The following is a 23,069-nucleotide window of genomic DNA, read 5'->3' as shown; positions in this document are numbered from 1 at the left end:
TAACTGATTATGGTTGAATAATTTGTTGATAATATTTATTTTTGTAACTTATAGTTAGAATGATAGAAAAGTTTGTTTTGGTTAGAGGCTAAAGCTAGCAATAGTAATTACCTCATAACCATAGTTAATTTATTTACCATATTGAGTTAGGTTTTAGTAAGGTTAATTTTCTAATAGCTATAAATAATGGATAACAATATATACTACATAGTACTCTGTGGTTTTTCTTTCAATTTTACGTTTTGTGTTTGTTCATATGACAAATTCACTTTCTCTGGGTTTTCTTCTTCCACTTCAATTTTATTTTCTTCAATAAAATCAGATCCAGATCACGATTTTATCACTTCTTTTTTTTTCCTTTTCTTTTCCATCGCGCCATCTCCAGAACCACCATCTTATTTTCTTTCTGTTTCGCCACCGGCAGCCATCACCACTGTAGATCCCTCTTCTTCTCTTTCTCGCCCTCACCCAACCTTCCTCAATAGCTCGCCTTTGTCTTTCTCTCAAGTTCATTGAACCAGAGCTCAACAGCCTCTGTTTGCACCCTCTCTTCCTCTCTTTTGTCCTTTTCTGCTTGCCGCCGGTCACTCTGCGTTGTCGTAATGTCCCTTTTAATTTGTCCCTTCTTTTCTCCTTCTCATTTTTCTCCTCTCTTTAGCTCTCCAACTCTGTCTCTCTCACTTACAGAACCTTTAGAGTCGTGGCAGTTCATTTCTTTGGAGTTGCAAAAAAAAAAATTTAGTTCCTACGACCATTTAGAATTGACACTTGGTATTTTCAATTGACACATTAGATTCAATTTGACATATTTGACGAGTAACCGTTTGTTACTATAACCGTTTGTTATCCAATAACAAACGTCGATTTATCCATTCTTTTTATGGTAAGAGGCCTGATTGATGTTTAACGATAATTAAAATGCATTATATCTCACACAAAAAAATCAGAAACCGAAAAAATATTTATCTTTTAATAAATCTCAACTACTATTAATTTCATACGAAAATAATATTTATTTTATTTGATAAAGTTCAGAAAAATAAAATATAAAATATTCCGTAAATCCAAATTTCTACTAATTAATATGATGTCTCAGGAACATAATTTCTCAAGAAAATATAGCAATTAAGTCTTACTACGCAATTAGCATAATTAAATGAGATAATTGGAGAACGAAGGCAGGAGCAAGTTGTTACTGTGATTGTGGCTAATAAGTATGAAACGACATCTCCCAACAAAGACGTAACATGTCATTTTCTTTGCAAGGCAAGTCCATTCCAAATTGTATATTAAGCTATAGTCCTCTATCAAGCTATTATTATTGCTTTTGCATGATTGCTTCTGCTTCCATAATTTTAGCCAAATAATAATAATAATAATTTGATTTTAAAATATTAATTGTATAAAATATTTTACACATTATTTACTTATATTATTTTGAATAATTATTTATAACATAATAACTTTAAAAGATAATTAATTTTATTAATATAATAATACATAATTAAATACATGTATAATATTTTTTTATATTATCATCACTTTAAAATTAAATTCCGAAAACAAATGCAGCATCCTTTGCAGTGCGTATCAATAATTCAAATAGTTCTCAAACTTCAGCTTTGGATAAAGGGCACATATTTTTAAAGGAGGAACCCCAGTAAGTTATTAAAATTTTATTATTTTTAATTGTTAATTAGTCATTAATATTTAAAAATATAGACTAAAATATATTATTAAATTATTATATTAAAAAATTAAATTAATAACTAAAAATAATAATTAAAAATAATAAATTCTAATAATCTTCTAATATTTTAATTTTTCTATAAAGTGCAGCTGCTAATTAATTGCTCATTATAGTTGGTCGTCATTTATTAATACTTCAGTATTAATAAAATTCTTTATTAATTTAACAGATGATAATGTTACTTTGAGTAAGTTATTTTAATAATTAAATTCAATCAAATTAATCGAATAATTTATTGGTACAAAATACCAATTAAAAAAAAATACACATAACAACAAGAAAAAAAAAGCTTATATGCATAAAAAGAAGAAAAAAACTTAATTAAATTTAGTTATTACAAAATATGAAAAGAAAATCAATTTTAAATAAGTGTCATAATTGAAGAAACATTTTGTCAAACTTCTATTTACATAGTTTATGATATTTTGTTTAGTATTTTACACTGTTTTATAGTGGACAATACCTTTTTCAAACAAATTAAATTAATCTTTTAACACGTCCAATTTAAAATACCTACATCAGTTGACTGTCTCTTAATATATTTTTCATCAGTTCGATAGAATAAGGATTATATAATCTGTCGCAAATTAAAGTCTCATTTAAAATTTTTTTGTTGGGCACTTAATTGAATAGGTAAGCTACATTACTACCTGCATGGTTGCATTTTCAAGAGTGATCCTATATATATATACACTGTTGGGCTAACCGTGAACATAAGATGAAAAGACACCAGATTCAACTCAAAACTTTAACGTGTCAAATTAATGGGTCTCTTATCTTTTAAACTCTTCACTCTTTCATATATTTTTAAATGTGGGACTAACTTCAACATTCCTCACACTTGCAACACTAACATATACAACCATGAAAAACTTGCTAAAAAAGGAAAGGAGATCGAGAGAGATGCATGGACGGGATTTTTTAACAAGAATATTATATAAACAATTAGTTTTGATAAATATACGTGTCAATCAACCATTTACATAATAAGTTTAAAATACATATGTTTATTACTTTTAAAAATACATTTGTAAAAACTATTATTTATAAAGATATTTTTATGATTAATAAAAGGATTTATTAACTATTACCACGACTTAAGCGTCGGTAATTTTTTAATTTAATTTTGACAAATTAATTTGTTTTACCGACAATTTTATGTCATTAGTAATATTTGTCAAAAAATATTAATGCGTTTTTTTCACATCTTTTTACCAATAATTTAACTACCAACAAAATTAGTTATCAATGTAATAATTGTCAATAAAATTATCAATAATAACTGCAAGTTCTTGTAGTGCATTTTTTTATATATGTTTTTTAATACTTTTTTTTCATATATTTTTTAACTAGTACATGGTGAATTTTAGTCACAAACTAATTACTATATAATCTAGATTTTCATGTAGAAGTTGCTATCAAACTTTAAGAACCAACATATGTAGGAATTCAATTCAACTTTGGCGAGAGTTTTCTTTCACGAGAAAGGTCAATGGATTGATGATGATAGTTGTTGCCTCCGATTGATGAACTTGGAAGAATAAGAAACCGTTTTGCATATACTATATATTTTCAATGGTTGAAATTAATAAATTAAAGTCTCTAGAAACTAAACAACATTGAGTTCTTTATGATGCTTTTAGAAATTTTTGTAATCCAAGAGAATCAAGCAACGCATGATCTGCAACGGCATGCCTAACGTAATGCTACACGAGAGGCACGTAACGTAATCTAGCATTTTCCAAAAGTAAAACTATATATTGATAAATATTCAACTTTAGGATAAGCTTTTTTCCCTTAAATAATTAATACTATAGGACAAATTAAATATATGTTGTCATCACATTGATAGTCTTGAAAAAGCAACTAAAGCAATGGAGAAACAATTCACAACGATGATAAATTCTTAATTTTTAACTTCAACTATTTTTATATTTAAATTTTACGATAATATTACAAGTATAATAAGCATTTTCTAACCAAATTCAATTAAGTTGGTATAAGCTTAATGGAAAAAAAAAAAACGCTCCTGTACGTTATCATTTCTCCTTTTTTGAATTTCTGCGACATAGAAAATTTCTCATTTAACACAAATTTATTGATATAGTATAGAAACGCAAATAACACATAAATTTATACATAACACATAAATTTTTATTTTGTTAGTTCAGTGAGTCAATATTTTGAGTATGTGATCCTCCAAAAATTTATATGCTAGACACCAAAATTTCTATATTATACATCAAGATTTTTGTATTATACATCAAAATTTATGTGTTGTCGTAGTTAGTTGAGTGTTAATATTTTGAACATGTGATCCTGAAAAAAATTTTGTGTTATGCACTAAAATTTTTGTACTGTACGTATCTTTTTTGTTGGGTGTCAATATTCTCGACATGTAATTCTTTAAAAAAATTTATGTTACATGCTAAAATTTCTGTATTGTACATCAAAATTTATGTGTTCTAGATTTTTAAACATATATAATAGAAGAAGAAGATGAAGACGAATAGAACAATAATAATAATAATAAAAGAAGATGAGAAGAACAAAAAAATTTACAAAAAAATGACAGTGACAACAAGTAACGACAACGATAGTAATAGCAATAACGATGATAACAACGATATGAAAAAAAAGTATACAAAAGAAAACGACAATAACAAAACCACAGAAAAATAAAAGAAGGAGAAAGAGAAAAAAAATAAAAAACAAACAATAATAAACCTCACATATGTAAAAAAAAAAAAAAAAGCGCACGATGACTTTGTTAAAAATTAGATTTAAAAAAAAAGCTTAAATTTTAATAACATGATATGTACTATACTATGCCCATTTGAACCTTAATTAATGTATTATTTAATCAAGTATAAAATTAAACCATTTTAACACAAGGTATAATATATGTAGTTATATAATTCATAGTGTATTCTCCTTGGTATATCTTTCCAAGAAAATGGTATTCCTGTCTTTTCTAATAAGATGTCTAAATGATATATTTTTCTTTCTATTTATATAAAATATATCATTTTTTAATAAAATTAAAATAATTTATTGTTGTTGAGTCTTCTTGACCAAAATGATATCATTCAAAAATCATTATGATGATATATATAAATTAGTAATAATTAGTTTTTTAATTTAAATAATAATAATGTAAAATATTTTAACTCGTTACAAAATATTTATTCTAAAATTTTATATATGTCACTATTAAAATAAAATATAAAAAATAATAAAATTTATTAAATTAATAATAAATATATTTTATATTATTATTATTTAAATTAATTAAAGAATTATTACTAATTTATATATACATATACATATATAATTATAATAATTATTGAAAAGTACTTTGATAAAATAGACTAAAGAATAAATTATTTTAATCTTGTAAAGAAAAGTGTACTCTAGGCATCTCATAGAGAAAGAAAGTATTTTTTTTTTGAAAAAAAAAAAGAAGAAGATCCTAACAAATTATATCGATAAAAAGTGGAAACAATGATTTGCACTAAAAATTATTTCAACTCTTGCATGCCTACCAAAGTTGTTAAGGGACAAAGCTTTAGTGACAAGTATCTTTGCTTCATCCGAATTAGTTTGATAAGTTTGCCACTTTGTGCATGAATGGTTGTGATGAAATAACAAGGCATCTTTTGTGGCACTTGCTAATGTTGATGCCAAAAAGGGTGAATGGCCTCATCTACATATTTCGATGGTCCCTCTAAGATTTGAACCACACACTACTCTCTTCTATGATGTTCTCTCTTTGATTCTCTATATCTCAAATTAAAGTTCCCAAAGATGTTGGCACACAAGCATATTAAAAGTGATGTGAATGTTGCGTGGATATGAGTGACGACTCGTGTAAAACCAAAAAAAAAAAAGGGAAAAACCTTATCAAATTGGTAAAAATTACTCATTCGTATGAATACGAATTATTTCATGTTTACATTCACAATAAAATGTCATAAACATTATAATTAAATTAGATTCATATATAATAAGAAAATGAATAAAAATATAAAAATAAGGTGGTAGTTAAAATTTGGTATTTATAAAAAAAAATAATTATTTTCTTGCAAAAATTTTACATCTATGTGATTATTGATTTTTAGTATTGAATTGAATTTGTATTGCTAAGAGGTAAACAAATTTTATAATTTGTAGTAATTAATTAACTATCATCATTTTTTTAATAATGTGAGATTTTATTCAATGATATGAGATTACTCTTTTTTTTATTGATTAAAGTCAAATTTTAATAAAAATACTGGTTCTTTAATTTTTTTTTTTATTAATAAAAGGGGTCCGATACTGATTCATTGTGCAATGCAATGGATTTGATGTTATTACGTATCAGTCGCTTTTAATTAAATAATGACTATATATCTTGGATAATAATGCATGCATTTCTCGCATAAATTAATTTTAAATGGCTTTTAGGTGGTATAATTCATCAAAAAGGTTGGCTAAGATAATCTATATGGATATAGGTTAATTATTGGTTTGCTTTTTAGTTTTTACAATATAAAAAGTTAGAGTAATCACGCGTTATAGAAGAAAATATATACAAATTTTTGTAATTTCGAAAAATAGAAAAAAATAATGTTACTTGTTATTACAATCTGAAAAAAGTAGAAGAGGATAAATTTTTTTTTTCACAACCTGTAAAAAAATTAAAATCTTTAAAATTAACCTATATAATCCATTTTGAGAAAATTAACATTCTTGAAAAATATATACAATAAATTTGTTAGAAACAAGAGATTAAACTTGAAAAAGAATTTGTATATTATTGAGTGTATTTAAGTTGTTTATTCAAGTTGTCTACTCAAATTATTTTGAAATGATACAATATAAAAGGTATTTATAGGTACTAAGAGAATCGTAATAATAAAAATATAATCTCTTATAATAAATAATCAAATATACTAAATAATTCTAATTGATCCTAATTATATTCTAACAAAACTTTTCAGACCATTTTCCTCAAACTAATTATATTATGCTATTTGGAATTATAAGTTGATTATATATTTATAAAAATGACGCACTAAGCAGCAGCAAACTAATCCCGGTGTAAGAGTCAAATAAAAAAGTTTTTTAGAAAACGATATCATATAACACCCATATTTTAGAAGTGAGGGAAGACAAGTTTTTTAATTTGATATCAATGTCAATAGCATCACGGATCTCTAAAGTATATGCTTAAATATGATGCAGACTTATGTCACGAATGTCTAGTGATGATGTGAACATATATAAAGGACACAGAAATGCTCTTGAAATTTGAAAAATCAATATCTAAAATCGATAGACCCCTTTTTCTCTTTATTTTTTGTCTGTTTAACTTTTTCTAAAATTTAAAATTATGTTGAACTAAAGCGGTTTAAAAAACTGCCCATTATATGATCAAAATATTCAAATCAATATATTTTAAAAAATATATAAGGCATATCAAACCAATATATGTAACATTTTTATCTATAATCCAAATTATTATTTTTTAATATATATTTTTATTTTATATATAACTGATATAAATTAAATTTTCAACTCAACTCAGATCAGACTTAAAATTTTAAATATATATTTCTTTATGCGTGCGTGATGGAAAGTCATAGACATTAACATCCTGTTGGGAATAAGGAATATGACCACAATACAATGAATCATATATCAAATAATTTGTTATTGTTATTATATTAAAATGTTAATATAATAAGATCCTTGATTAAATTTAGAGATTTATTATTGTGATAGTGATCACAATATTAAAAGATGAATCTATTATAATTTAATCTAAATTGTTCTTGGTAATAGGATTATTAAAAAGGACATTAATAATCCGGAAAATCAATATATATATAATAGTCTTCATTGGATGAAGATTAATAGATCTCAATTATTAAATTATATATATAGATAGTGCATATAGAGATATGACCATTGAACTGACTCACTTTGAGAATTCCTAATGGTTATAATTACCGTATATTTGTCAATAAGATATTCTCAAGATAAACATAGTAATAGAGTTTCCTTTGACATGCGACTATCATAGTAATTAACAACGTATTTATTATACTTTGATTTCGGACACCTAATACCCTAGGATGCTAGTTAAATGGATATTGGGTATGATGTAAATACTTGTAGAATTAATGATCAGTCAATAAGGAATCCGTCAACTCTCGGTAAAGAGTTTGAGCTCTATGATTATAATGAATGAGATGAATAAACCTTGGCCAAGGGGATTGAATGAATGAAGAAATGAGTTTCTTAGGTCATTCACAGTTCATTATAATAATGGTAATAAGTTAGAGTTTGACAATTAAACCATACTCTAAGGGTTAACCAAGAGCTGAAAAGATGGAAGGAATTATACTTTGTTCTTCTAAGGTTCTTAGTAAAAATATATTACGTCATACTATCGAGTCGTTGAGGAGTGTTGCTAGACGCCAACCTTGATTAGTAAATTTAGTACGACTAATTTACTACCCGCTTAGTATTGAATTTATGGGGTCACACACTAACGAGTGTTCTAACATTTGCTATAGAATTATTTAATTATTATTTTGATTTGATCAAATAAATAATTATATTAATTCAAATGGAATATTATTATATTCTTTGCTAGCACCAAGAATATAATAATAGTATGATAATTGAGAATATTAAATGAGATTTGAGAATAATTAGCTATTCTATTTCTAAATTTGGATGAGATCCTAACTGATTCTGTTTTCAAATTGAGTTATGATATGATTCATAAAATTTGAAGGATTCAGATTTGAAATTTCAAGATATGATTTAAATTTGAATTGAGAATCAAATTTAAAATTAGAAACAAATTTCATGCTATATATATGTATGCCAAGAGTAGAGGAAGGTGATGTAGACGAGAATAACAAGGGTTTTTATTCCTTTATCTCTACACACATAAATGTATGTGAGTCTAATTCTTGGAGAAGAATTTTATGGCATGCAAAGAGTTGCAAGAGATTTCTCAATTTAGATCAGATGTCCATTGGTCAAGGAGTTGACAGCAAAGGTTGGTCTCGTTGTGGATACGCATAGCGCCTTCGTACCATCGAAGGAGAAAGTGATTTTTACTAGCGTACACAGGTATTTAGATCTGATCTATATATTATTATTGGAATAAAGTTTAAGTACAAAATAGATCTTTAGGATTACTTTTATTTTCTTCCGCTGCGTGTTATGAACACATGGTAATCCATCAGTGGTATCAGAGATTTGGCTTTTTTGTATTTAAATTTTTATTCCTATTTTCTTAAAGTTTGTGAATTAATAGGATTAATTCAAATTATTTTTTTAAGCATGTGATGTATTTATTTCCATTGAGATGATTTTTTAATAAATTAATAGTTAATTTATTTGAAGTTTGATTATTTAATTGTGATTAAATTATCATCTTTTTAATATAATAGTTATATTTATAATAAAATATTTTGTTTGGTTTTATTTATTTAATTTTATCGTGATTTTGATCACAATAAAAGGAATAAGACGCAAAATATTTTTTGTTTGTTTCATATGTATATAAGTGTATATATAAATGTCAAATTTGATTTGATAGTTTTATAAGGCTAAATGTTAGTCTATTAAAAATCAAAATTTATTTTGATTGATGTGTTTTGAACACTATAATTTTGGAAATTAGTTTTTTCTAATGTTTTTGATAATAAAGAGCGGCCTGACAACTAGGAGTTTTATTTTCAAGATAATAATCAGTATATACATTTGATGTATTAGGGATTTAATTTTATATTTTGCCTAAATAACCTGGGAGTATAAAATTTAATTCATGAATACTGGTTGAAATTCTCTAACAATTGAAATAAATTCTAAAAGGTAGGAGTTTGTCAAAAATAAATTTATCTCTTGTTCACAAGGAGCAACCTGACAACTAGGAGACTTGTACTCAAAGATAGAATTTATTTATGCATATGATGATGTATAAGGAGAATTAATTTTATGCTTGAACCTAGACTACCTAGGGGTATAAAATATAATTCAGTTAAATAATTGTCTGACAACTAGATAATTATTTGGGATTATAATTGTATGTGATACAATTTAATCATATTTATTTGGAATAGATATGAGTAACAACTTGACGACTAAGGTACTCATTCATGATTCTAAATAATTTTAACAGAAATATAGATTTTTTAATTTACTTTCATTTTTTTTTTAAATATGTCCATCTTTCGTATGACATACTTGAAAGTAATAAAGTGGCTATACATTGAGAATTGTTCTTATGTATAAAAGAGTTTTATGGACATGATAATCCTATTGAAATAATATTGTCCAATAAAATTGGTGATGGAATAGTTAGTACTTGTGAAGTATCTAAAATATTATTTTACTATAATATAGGTTGTTTTGACAACCATGAGTTCTAATTTTAAAAGCATATACCCAATATTTATTATTGAACATCTTGAGAAGATGTATGGTGCCCAAAGTAAGATAGCATGACTATCAAATATTTTATTTAAACTAGTGGGAGTATTGGACAATATATTTTGAATTAAACAACTTTAGAAGTTGGAATGCCATTAGCCAAATGGCTTTAGCAAAAATTATTCTTGCAAGTATTTTAAAAAAAATTATTTTGTTACAAACAATTTATAATTGGCCTTAATATGATTAAGATTTGTGATCGTTTTGGAAAAACTCAATATGAGTATTGAGGATGTGAATCAAAATTGCTCTTATGGGTTGGTTTGACCAATAATAAAGATATTGAGTATTTTTATTATAAGAGCTTAAAGTAAAATCTCTAATTATCTAATTGATATTCTATTGAATAGAGAATGAGATTCTCTCCATGCACAAATACTAGTACTCTATGTACTCCATCATGTTTAAGAAACATAAAATTTGATTTAGTTGAGTATCACTATTTGTTAAATATTTGGACTACATTTTAGAAATGTTGCTAAATTAATAAATTTCTCATTAAATCAATTTTTACCCATATGAGATATGAAAAAGGCATAAGCTGAAACTCAAGAATATTAGAGTTTAGAGATGTCTTATATGTGTTAAGAGATTGCACAACAATAGAATTGATATTAGGTCCAATAAATGAGATTTATTGGTTACCCTAAAGAAATAATGAGATTATTTTTATCGCTCTTCTTATGACAACGTGTCTATGATACGAGATTAAACTCTTTTTTAGAAAAGGGATTCCATCTTAAAGAAAGAGTAGGAGTACAATTACTTTTATTAAGATTGTTTACCACTCAATAGAGGATATATTTTTCTGGGAAGTATAAAAGATTTGATCGTCAAACTAACTTTTCAAAAAATAGCCTATTTGTATCATGATACAATTCTATAAAGATAGATCTAATTGTTACTTAGATTTTTTATAATCATGTTCAATAAGGATTGTTCTTAAAATAAAATTATGCACTATTGTAGTGGGATATTTCATGTTTTGAGAAAACGTGATATTTATTATGCACTAGGTGTATTTTACAAAAGATCAAGCAAACATGCTCAAGAGCAAAGGTGTTTAAGGTCAAAAGAGTTTTAATAAACACAAATGTGCATTAAAAATTATACACATGATTGATTGGCTCTAGTGCAAGTAGAAAATTATTGAGATAATAGTATGCCCAAGATCCAATCTATCATGATTGGCTCTCGTGCAAGTGGGAGATTGTTGGGAATAAGGAGTATGACCACAATCCAATGAATCATGTATCAAATAATTTGTTATTGTTATTATATTAAAATGTTAATATAATAAGATTCTTGATTAAATTTAGAGATTTATCATTGTGATAGTGATCACAATATTAAGAGATGAATCTATTATAATTTAATCTAAATTGTTCTTGGTCATAGGATTATTAAAAAGGACATTAATAATCCGGAAAAATCAATATATATATATATATATATATAATATATATATATATATATATATATATATATATATATATATATATATATATATATATATATAATAGTCTTCATTGGATGAAGATTAATAGATCTCAATTATTAAATTATATATATATATGGTGTATATAGAGATATGACCATTGAACTGACTCACTTTGAGAATTCCTAATGGTTATAATTATCGTATATTTGTCAATAGGATATTCTCAAGATGAACATAGTAATAGAGTTTCCTTTTGACCTGCAACTATCATAGTAATTAACAACGTATTTATTATACTTTGATTCCGGACACCTAATACCCTAGGGTGCTAGTTGAATGGATATTGGGTATGATGTAAATACTTGTAGAATTAATGATCAGTCAATAAGGAATCCGTCAACTCTCGGTAAAGAGTTTGAGCTCTATGATTATAATGAATGAGATGAATAAACCTTGGCCAAGGGGATTGAATGAATGAAGAAATGAGTTTCTTAGGTCATTCACAGTTCATTATAATAATGGTAATAAGTTAGAGTTTGACAATTAAACCATACTCTAAGGGTTAACCAAGAGTTAAAAAGATGGAAGAAATTATACTTTCTTCTTCTAAGGTTCTTAGTAAAAATATATTACGTCATACTATCGAGTCGTTGAGGAGTGTTGCTAGACGCCAACCTTGATTAGTAAATTTAGTACGACTAATTTACTACCCGCTTAGTATTGAACCTATGGGGTCACACACTAACGAGTGTTCTAACATTTGCTATAGAATTATTTAATTATTATTTTGATTTGATCAAATAAATAATTATATTAATTCAAATGGAATATTATTATATTCTTTGCTAGCACCAAGAATATAATAATAGTATGATAATTGAGAATATTAAATGAGATTTGAGAATAATTAGTTATTTTATTTCTAAATTTGGATGAGATCCTAACTGATTCTGTTTTCAAATTGAGTTATGATATGATTCATAAAATTTGAAGGATTCAGATTTAGAATTTCAAGATATGATTTAAATTTGAATTGAGAATCAAATTTAAAATCAGTAACAAATCTCATGCTATATATATGTATGCCAAGAGTAGAGGAAGGTGATGTAGACGAGAATAACAAGGGTTTTTATTTCTTTATCTCTACACACATAAATGTATGTGAGTCTAATTCTTGGAGAAGAATTTTATGGCATGCAAAGAGTTGCAAGAGATTTCTCAATTTAGATCAGATGTCCATTGGTCAAGGAGTTGACAGCAAAGGTTGGTCTCGTTGTGGATACGCATAGCGCCTTCGTACCATCGAAGGAGAAAGTGATTTTTACTAGCGTACACAGGTATTTAGATCTGATCTATATATTATTATTGGAATAAAATTTAAGCACAAAATAGATCTTTATGATTACTTTTATTTTCTTCCGCTGCGTGTTATGAACACATGATAATCCATCACATCCAGGTTGATTTTAACATAAATTTCTTATGGGTGTCGCTTTACTTTTTGGCTAATTTTTGTTTTTACAAAAAATTATATTTGAATAATATTTATGTATATTTTTTGGAATTAATAGCTAAATTAGTCTCTAAAAATAAGACATTCTTTAAATTCGTTTTTGAAAAAAATTTTCAATCAATTTAGTCCTTGAAAGATTACGAATTAATCATATATATCCTTCAATTACTCCGCTCACAATTTTCGTCAACGATTGATGATGTGAGATGTTAATTGATAGCATACATGACACATAACATGTTCAATTAGACGTTGACTAAATATGTTTACGAAAATCTATTAATTCAGTCACTAAATCATATTAGGAATATGATTTTTGTAATTAAGAAAAATGACAAAATTAATAAATTTTCATAAACATATTTAGTTAATATCCAATTAGATATAACAGGTATTATATATGTTATCAATTAACATTTTACAACATCAATCTTCGAAGAAAATTGTTAATGGAGTGACTAGAGGATAAATATGATTAATTCGCAATTTTTGAAGAACCAATTTGATTGAAAAAAATTTTCAGAGATGAATTTAAAAAACGTCTTATCTTTCAAAAACTAATTTGACTATTAACCCATATTTTTTTATATTCTTTTAGAATATAATATATATTTTTTATTTTCTCTTATTTTATATCAATGTTTTTACAGAAAATAAAAATCCAATTCGAGAAATGTATACAAAGATCATTTACTTAATATTTATCAAATAAAAAAGTTAATACTTATATTATAGATCAAAATTTTTTTAAATAAAGATGTCAATAAAATAAAAAGTGACGGTGTCACTTTTGAATTGAGAATTGGAATTTTTCATATATAAAATTACAAATTTAATATTAATAATTTTTTATTTTTTTACTTTATCTATCTTTTTATTTTAGAAAATATCTTTTCATATAATATTATATAAATTAAAAATGTCAATTTTAATATTATTATAATAACATAACTTTTATTAAAAGTTAATTTAGATACATTAATAATATAAAATTTTTTATATGATATGAAATTAGATTTATGTATTTAAATTAAATAATTTTAAGTATTAAATTTAAAAATAGTTATTATGTTTTTAATATAATAAAAGATTAATTTTAAGACACTGATAGAGTAAATTAAAATATTTTACATAATAATATATTTATATATATAATAATATACGTATAAAACTATTATATATAAAAAATGTATCGAAATTAAATGCATATAACAATATACGAATAAATAACTATTTAAAACTCTTTTATACGGTCAATATATAAGAATATTTTTTTAATATTATTGAATATATAGTATAATAATAATTAGATAATGGTAGGTGTTAGAGAATTATTAGAATCAATTTAAATTAGTTAGTATCGTCTATATTTATATAGTATATCTGTATATTAATTATAGAATTCTATGCCTTTATTATTTTGATTCATTTAGCACCTATAAATACTCCTTGTATATTGTACCGTAAATCATACTCAATAATACACTTTTTAAATCACTCTCTCAGTCTCTTGTTTTTAACATGGTATCAAGAGCCTAAGGTATTTTTTTTAATGAATTTTTGTTCATAGCCTTCTTGTTTTACTCATCCGACCGTGCCTCTTTTCTCCCGTTTTTCGATCTGTTTTCGACGCTTTGGTTCGTCATCTTCGGCATCATCGTGTTCTTCTCTTCGTCAGCTTTCCAACACCGCCAATATCACCGCTAGAAGCCACCGGACGCGCCCTCACGCACCACCGGAATCTTGCTGCCCACCTCCATTGTTTCTCCTTCCAGAAGCTTCAGCAGCCGTTAGATCTCGGCGCCGATCGGACGATCCTCGCGCTCCCACGTGTCGCGATGCAAGCCCTCCTCGCCCTCCCGTTTTCAACAGTCGTTGATCATGGTGCAGATTCAATGCTCCTGGTGCTGCCACGTGTCGCAACGAAGCCATCCTTGGTTGACCTGCGCACGACCTGACCTGACCCGCGGTTGACTCGCGCTCCACCTCACTGCTAGCGTGTATCTCTCGCTCCTCTTAGGTGCCGCCATGTGTCATCGTCTAGCTGATGTGGCGCTGACATGACCGCTGATGTGGCACTGACGTGGCGGACAAGCGGGACCCTCCCTAAGGTTTTTTGGTGAGCTCTTTCCGATTCCGCGTCCCCTTTTCTCGTTTTCTGTCCCGAATTTGCAGTTTTCTTCTTCTTTTTTTTCTATTTCTTCTATTACTATAGAAAAACCGGATGCCTTTTAGCTTATCCATGTTATCCTTAATGGCTCCAACTATGCACATTGGGTTGAAGCTATGCGAAAATTTCTTAAAGGGCAAAAATTATGGCGATATGTGACTGGTGATATTGCATGTCCTGTTAAGCCAATCGTGACTGACAAATCCAAAGATGGTGCCTCCAAATCCAAGGAGGATGCTGAGAAGGAGAAGGACTATGCAGAGAAATTGGAAGATTGGGATAGTAAAAATTATCAGATTATCACTTGGTTCTGCAACACTTCTACTCCTGGCATTCATTTACAGTTTGGGTGTTTTGAAACTGTTAAAGAGGTATGGGATCATTTGGCAAAACGTTACACTATTTCTGATCTCTCTCATCAGTACCAACTGCTTAAGGAACTTCATAGCCTTAAGCAAGAACGTGGCCAAGCAGTTTTTGATTTTCTTGCTCAGTTGGAGATTATTTGGGATCAGTTGACCTCTTGTGAACCTGTTCTTAAAGATCCCACTGATGCTAAGGCATATGAGGATTATCGGAATCGGACACGTCTCATCCAATTTCTGATGGCACTTACTGATGACTATGAGCCGGTCAGGGCTTCTCTTCTTCATCAGAATCCCTTGCCTAGTCTTGAAGATGCTCTTCCTCGTCTTAAGTATGAAGAAACGCACTTGGGATTACTTCGTTCTAAAAGTAAAACTGTCTTTGCTACCACCGACAGAAAGGGCAAAATCCGTCGCAACTGTAACTGGACTGGGTATTCCTTCTCTGACTGTCCTTCTATTGAATGTCGTAAGTGCAAACAAAAAGGCCACATTGGCTCCAACTGTCCGAAACTGTTCTGCCATTATTGTAAGCTCTCGGGTCACTTGATTGCTACCTGTCCTACTCGACCACCACATTCAGATCAGAACAAGTATCAACCTCGTCCCAACAACTCTCCGCATGTGCCTGCCTCTACTGCTGCTGCTGCTACTGAGTCCACCTCTTCCACATCTCTCAACACACCTTCTGTCTCTCCATCAGATATTGAAACCCTTCTTAAGCAACTTCTCTCTTTTTCTGGTAATACCCCCGCTACTCTTTCCACCCCCTCCAGGTAATTCTAAATGGTATTTTGATTCTGGTTGTTCAATCATATGTCTCCTTCACATCATCTTTTTTCGTCGTTGTCTCCCACTATAAATGCACCTTCTGTCAACACTGCTAATGGTTTCCTCTTGCATGCAACACATCATGGGATTATTACACAGTCCAATATTCATATTTCTGATGCTTATTTTATTCCAAAATTGAATTTTAATCTTATCTCTGTCGGTCAGCTTGTTGAACTCTGTTTTGATGTCATTTTTTCTATTTCTGGTTGTCGTGTGCAGGATCGTCGGACGGAAAAGATCATCGGGACTAGCTGTAAGGTCGGACGCTTATTTGAACTCGAGAACCTTCATGTTCCATCTACAAATCTCTGTGCTGCTTCCTCTCCATCTACTCTTCACTTGTGGCACCGTCATCTTGCCCATAGCCCCTTAGAAAAATTGCGTCTTTTTATATCTACAGGTGTTTTAGGTCAAGTTCAAAATGAGTCTTTAGATTGCATTTCTTGTCACACTGCAAAACAACCTACCTTATCCTTTAATAATAACTCCTCTATTACATGATCTCCTTTTGACCTTATTCATTCTGATGTTTGGGGCCCTGCTCCCACCACTTCTATGGGAGGGGCTCGATATTTTGTCGTCTTTATTGATGATTATTCACGTTTTATTTGTGTTTATTTGATGACTAATCGTTATGAGTTGCCTCATATTTATATTAACTTTGCCACTATGGTTCGAACTCAATTTTCAAAGGTCATTAAAATTTTCAGACGTGATAATGCTATGGAATATCGTAATGCTATGGAATATCGTGACTCCAAACTTTTAAATTTTCTCGCTGAATAGGGTACTTTGTTCGAGTTTTCTTGTCCTAGTACCTCTCAACAAAATGGCAGGGCTGAGCGTAAACACCGTTATATTCTTGACTCTGTCCGTGCAATGCTTATATCCTCTTCTTGTCCTGAGCGTGCTTAGGGTGAAGCTGTTCTCACTGCTATTCATGCTATCAATATACTTCCTTCTTCTGTTCTTGGTAACACTACTCCCTTTGAGTGTCTTTATCGTACTTCTCCCGATTACAGTTCTCTTCGTGTTTTTGGTTGTGTCTGTTTTGTCCTTCTTCAGCCTCATGAACACAATAAGCTTGAACCTCAGGCTCGGATGTGTTGTTTTCTTGGTTATGCTTATGAACATAAGGGTTATCGTTGTTGGGATCCTATCTCTCGCCGTATTCGTATATCTCATCATGTTGTCTTCTGGGAGCATCACATGTTCTCTAGTTTTTCCTCTTTTGAGTCCATTCCTTCTACTCTGTCACCGTTTTTTACTAACCCAAATGTTGATCTCTTTCCTAGTGATGATACTACAAGGTCTACCCTAAGTCCACCCCCTCGAGGCTCCTGCTCTTCCGCCTTCTCCATCTCCCGATGATTCCAGTATGCACGGTGATCCACTCCTATTGTCATGCCTCCTCCTCCCACTCGTTCTTCTCGGGTAAGGAATCCACCTCTTCATCTTCTTGATTATCATTGCTTTTCTACTATTCTTCATCAACATGAACCTAAGTCATTCAGAGAAGCCTCCACAAATTCAAATTGGCAACAAACAATGCAAGAAGAAATACAAGCACTTGAAAAAGCACACTTGGGATTTGGTTGATCCTCCTTCTAATCAGGAAGTTGTGGGCAGTAGATGGGTATCGCTCTGATGGCTCTATTGACCATTATAAGGCACGCTTGGTTGCTCAAGGTTGTACGCAAGAGTATGGTATTGATTATGAAGAGACTTTTGCTCCTGTCACTCGCCTTACATCTGTTAGAGCTCTCCTTGCCATTGTCGCGGTTAAAAAATGGCCTCTCAGTCAGATGGATGTGAAAAACGTATTTCTTAATGGGGATTTGAAAAAGAAAGTCTATATGAAATCACCTCCAGGATATCCTTGTCCTTCTAGTAAGGTTTGTCTCCTTCGCAAGGCACTTTATGGACTTAAACAAGCTCCTCGTGAATGGTTTGACAAGTTCAGCACTACCATACGCAGTCTTGGTTTTACTTCTAGTCCTCATGAGAATGCCCTTTTCATTCATAAAAGCGAACATGGAGTTGTTCTTCTACTTTTGTATGTTGATGACATGATCATTAGTGGAGATGATGTTGATGGTATCTCTGATCTCAAGGCCTCACTTCACCGTACCTTTGAGATGAAAGATCTTGGCTCTCTCAGCTATTTTCTTGGTCTCGAGGTCATCTCCACAGATGATGGCATCTATCTCTCTCAGGTTAAGTATGCTTCAGATCTTCTTGCTCGCGTTGGGATTACAGATAGTCGCATTGAGTCTACTCCTATTGAGCCTAATGTTCGATTTACCCCTATGGATGGCACTATTTTGGATAATCTGACTCTCTATCGACAGTTAGTTAGAGATCTCGTCTACTTGATTGTCACCCGACCAGACATTGCCTATCCAGTTCATGTCCTCAGCCAGTTCTTGTCAGCTCCTCGTACTACTCACTATGCGGCAGTTTTTCGCATTCTTCGCTACTTCAAAGGCACTTTATTTCATGGCCTTTATTTTTCTGCCCATTCCTCTTTGACCCTTCAGGCATACTCCGATGCTGATTGGGCTGGTGATCCCACTGATCGTCGTTCTACTACTGGTTATTGTTTGTTTCTTGGCGACACTCTCATTTCTTGGTGTGCTAAGAAGCAAACGTTCACTGCTCGCTCAAGTACAGAAGCTGAGTACTGTTCCCTCACTGACACCAATACTGAGGTTATCTCGGTTCGTTGGCTTCTCGAAGATCTGGGTGCTCCTCAGTCGTCCCCTACTGATGTTTTTTGTGATAACTGCAGTGCTATTCAAATTGCCCATAATGATGTGTTTCATGAACGCACCAAACACATTGAGATTGATTGTCACTTTGTTCGCAACGTATCCTTATTGACGCTGTTCATCTCATTGCTGTTGGAACATTGGATCAGACTGCTGATATCTTTACGAAAGCTCATCAACCGACTCGTTTCCAGACTTTGTTATCCAAACTCAAGTTGGTATCCTTAGCTTCCACTTGAGTTTGAGGGGAGATGTTAGAGAATTATTAGAATCAAATTAGATCAGTTATTATTGTCTATATTTATATAGTATATCTGTATATTAATTGTAAAATTCTATAACTTTATTACTTTAATTCATCTAGTACCTATAAATATTCCTTATATATTATACTTTTAATCATACTCAATAATACACTTTTCATATCACTCTCTCAGTCTCTTGTTTCTAACCGTAAAAATTTCTGTTACAAAGTTTTAGTTATACATAAATTATAATATTTATCATGTTTCTAGCTGCCATACAAGAATCTTATTAATTAAAGAGCTTCTTTAAATTATGGATAGAAAAGAATCGAATAAAGATAGCAAGTATTAAGAAAATGAATAACACCCAAATTAAATAGGGATAAATAGAAGTAATGGAAGAAAAGTGGTAATGTCTTTGTCATATGTATTTTTCCATTTTCCGGCAACGCATATAGTTATCACTTCGCATATTATGTAATATCTATATGAAAATTAAATTTTAAATTTATTCCATTTCCCAAGAGCACGGTTCTATTTTATTTATTTATTTTGATCTTCCTTCAAATGTGTAACTTATATATTAATAAAGGATAAAGTTTTTGTCCTAATATATTTGAGTCAAATTTTAGTCTTGTCCTAATAATATTTAAAATGATTTGTTTTTGTTTCTAAAAATTTCAAAGACTCAATGTTGCCTCTCTGTTAAATCCGAAAGAAGAATCTAATATATACTTAACTAGCAACATGGTTGTAACAATATAATTAGTTAAAACAAATATTATTAATTTTAAGATCTTTCAACATGCAATGTGTGTAAACATTATTTTTTTTTCTTTTACGTTTAAAACAACAACAGGACGTTAAAATATTCACAAATACTAAGAGAGAAGATTATTATCTGATCTGCTTAATATATAACATTTCTACTACACACTAATTATATTAAGTATTTTATTCATATTTAATATATAGTAAAACAAAATTGAGACTTAGGTATTGTTTGTTTCGAATGAAAACCAACGGAAAGAAAATAAAAGGAAGGAAGTGGGAGGGAAAATATATATTTTCCCTTGTTTGTTTGGAATGAAATTTTTAATGAAAAACTTAAATAGTTTAGAATTTAGAGTGGGTTCCACTCAAATTTTTTCTCTCCCACTATGGACGGAAAACAGAAAGGAAAAGAAAACCCAAAAGCATTATCTCATATTTGCCCTTTCATCAAAAAAACGGAGAACAAAAAATAGAAGAGTTCTTCTGCAAAAATGGCGAACTTGAGCATCACATAGAAGCGTTCAGGTTCTACTTTCACCACAGAATCAAAGCGTATTTCTTCTTCAATCTTGCTGTTACAATCAACATTGCACTACAATCATTCTCAGTCTAAGTTTACACAAACAGGTTAGGGTTTTACGATCTCTGATGTGAAAAAGTTGTAATTTTTTTTTCGTTTCATATGTGAAACAACTTCTGCATGTATGAAATCTATGGTAGTTCTTGAAATTTTTTCTTCTTTAATTTGTATTGATAGCATTGTTGTCTCTATCTTTTTAGTTTATTCCTTCTTTTCTGCATTGAGCTACCAGCCTTGTGATTTGAGCGCTATATTTTGTTTTGTTCTGTCATAACTAAGAAATCAGAAGTTGTGATACTAAAAAATCCAAAACTTTTTAAATCTGTTGGTTATAAATAAAATGTTAGGGTTTTATCTATTTCAGATATGGGTATTTAATCTTTTGCATATGCCCATTGGGTATTCTGTTGTTGTTAATGTTATATGTTAAGTTTTGGCTTTTGTACCCGAAAAATAGTATTGCAGGATCCAAATCTAAAATTCATTACGAATGTAGAAAAAAAATTGCTTTTCATTCATTGTTTTCTTTAAACATGGTTTGATTATTTTTGTAGTTTGGGCATGTAATATACGTTGGTGATGAAGATTGGAAGTTGTTTTGCTGCATAATATTAATTGTAAGTACGGCATGGAAAATATTTTCTTTGATGATTTTCCATTATTCCAAATATGGAATCCTATTACAGTTGAACATCAAGAGCATAGATTAGTTGTTTCCACAGGTAACCAGGGACTTATATATACTGTTGAGAGTCAAGAATATTTATTAACTGTTCTCAAAGAAAAATGGAAGAGGGATAAGCAACTTTATACAATAACAATGCTGTGTTATACTGTACACATGTTATACTTACTGAAAGTGATGGCCAAGAAAGTTGAGAAACCCATAAGAGATCACATTATTGGGAGAGAACAGATTCGAACCACTCTGTTACAACAGTTGCGCGAAACTAATAGGTGTCGTGATATTTTACGAATGGGCCCACATGCCTTTCTAGAGTTATGCACAAAATTAAGGACAACTGGTCATGTCAAAGATACTATACATGTCACAGTTGAGGAGCAAGTAGCTAGATTCTTATACATTATAGCTCATAATGTTAAAAATAGAACCATTTCATTTTTCTTCCACCGGTCTGGAGAGACAATCAGTCGTAATTTTCATGCTGTTCTAAGAGCTGTAATATCACTTGAAGAAGAGTTTCTTCAGCAACCTTCCGGAACAACCATTCCTTCAGAGATTCTTCATAGCAATAGATTTTATCCATATTTTAAGGTATGATGAGTTGTTCATTGAAGTAGACAATCATAATTAGTATACAGTACAAAATTTTTCTTTTTAATTAAGTTATATATATAGGACTGTATTGGAGCCATTGATGGTACACATGTCAGAGTCAAGGTTCCAATAGCTGATCAACCTAGATTTCGTGGTAGAAAAGAATGGCCAACTCAGAATGTACTTGCTGCGTGTGGCTTTGATATGAAATTTACATATGCTTTAGCAGGATGGGAAGGCACCGCATCTGACTCTAAAGTTCTTAAAAGTGCACTATCAAGGGATGATAGGCTCAAAATTCCAAGAGGTTTATCTATTAAAAAAAACTTTGATATGTTTAAATAAAGTGGTGATATCTAAAGTATAGTATTTCTATATGATTTTTTTTAGGAAAGTTTTATCTTGGGGATGCTGGATTCATGCTTAAACATGCTCTAATAACTCCATATCGAGGTGTAAGATACCATTTAAAGGAGTTTGCTGGACGTGAACCTGAAAATGCATATGAATTATTTAACCTCCGTCATTCTTCGTTACGAAATGTGATCGAACGATCATTTGGAGTTTTGAAAAAAAGATTTGCAATTATAGCAGGTGGTACAGAACCATATTATGACATAGAGGTTATGGTTGACATTGTCCTAGCATGCATTATACTCCACAACTTTTTGATGGGTGTGGATCCTGACCAACACTTAATTTCTCAAGTTGATCGAGAATTACAAAATAATAATCCAGAAGCCACTAATGAGAAAAGAGAAGAAGTAAATGAAGATTACAGGCGAGGTGCAGCGCTTAGAGATAACATGGCGGCTCAAATGTGGGCTGATTATCAAATGGAAAGATGA

At 29.8% G+C, this 23,069-nt stretch overlaps 1 protein-coding gene across 1 annotated transcript; it reads left to right on the top strand.

The window, feature by feature from the left end:
- Positions 1-21,570: 21,570 nt before the first annotated feature.
- Positions 21,571-23,069, top strand: LOC130933766 (protein ALP1-like). Its single transcript, XM_057863381.1, has 3 exons — positions 21,571-22,218; positions 22,303-22,528; positions 22,612-23,069. Exons 1-3 carry the CDS (start codon positions 21,571-21,573, stop codon positions 23,067-23,069), a joined length of 1,332 nt encoding a protein of 443 aa, XP_057719364.1.

Source organism: Arachis stenosperma, chromosome 6 (genome assembly GCF_014773155.1).
Source record: "Arachis stenosperma cultivar V10309 chromosome 6, arast.V10309.gnm1.PFL2, whole genome shotgun sequence".
Taxonomy (NCBI): Eukaryota; Viridiplantae; Streptophyta; class Magnoliopsida; order Fabales; family Fabaceae; genus Arachis; species Arachis stenosperma.
Note: the sequence above shows the minus strand (reverse complement) of the source record. Positions and strands in the feature narration are given on the sequence as shown.

Coding starts and splice junctions, on each gene's coding strand:
- LOC130933766 (XM_057863381.1), top strand. CDS start 21,571: ATGGAAAATATTTTCTTTGATGATTTTCCATTATTCCAAATATGGAAT. Junction 22,219..22,302: donor GATTTTATCCATATTTTAAG/GTATGATGAGTT, acceptor TTATATATATAG/GACTGTATTGGAGCCATTGA. Junction 22,529..22,611: donor TAGGCTCAAAATTCCAAGAG/GTTTATCTATTA, acceptor GATTTTTTTTAG/GAAAGTTTTATCTTGGGGAT.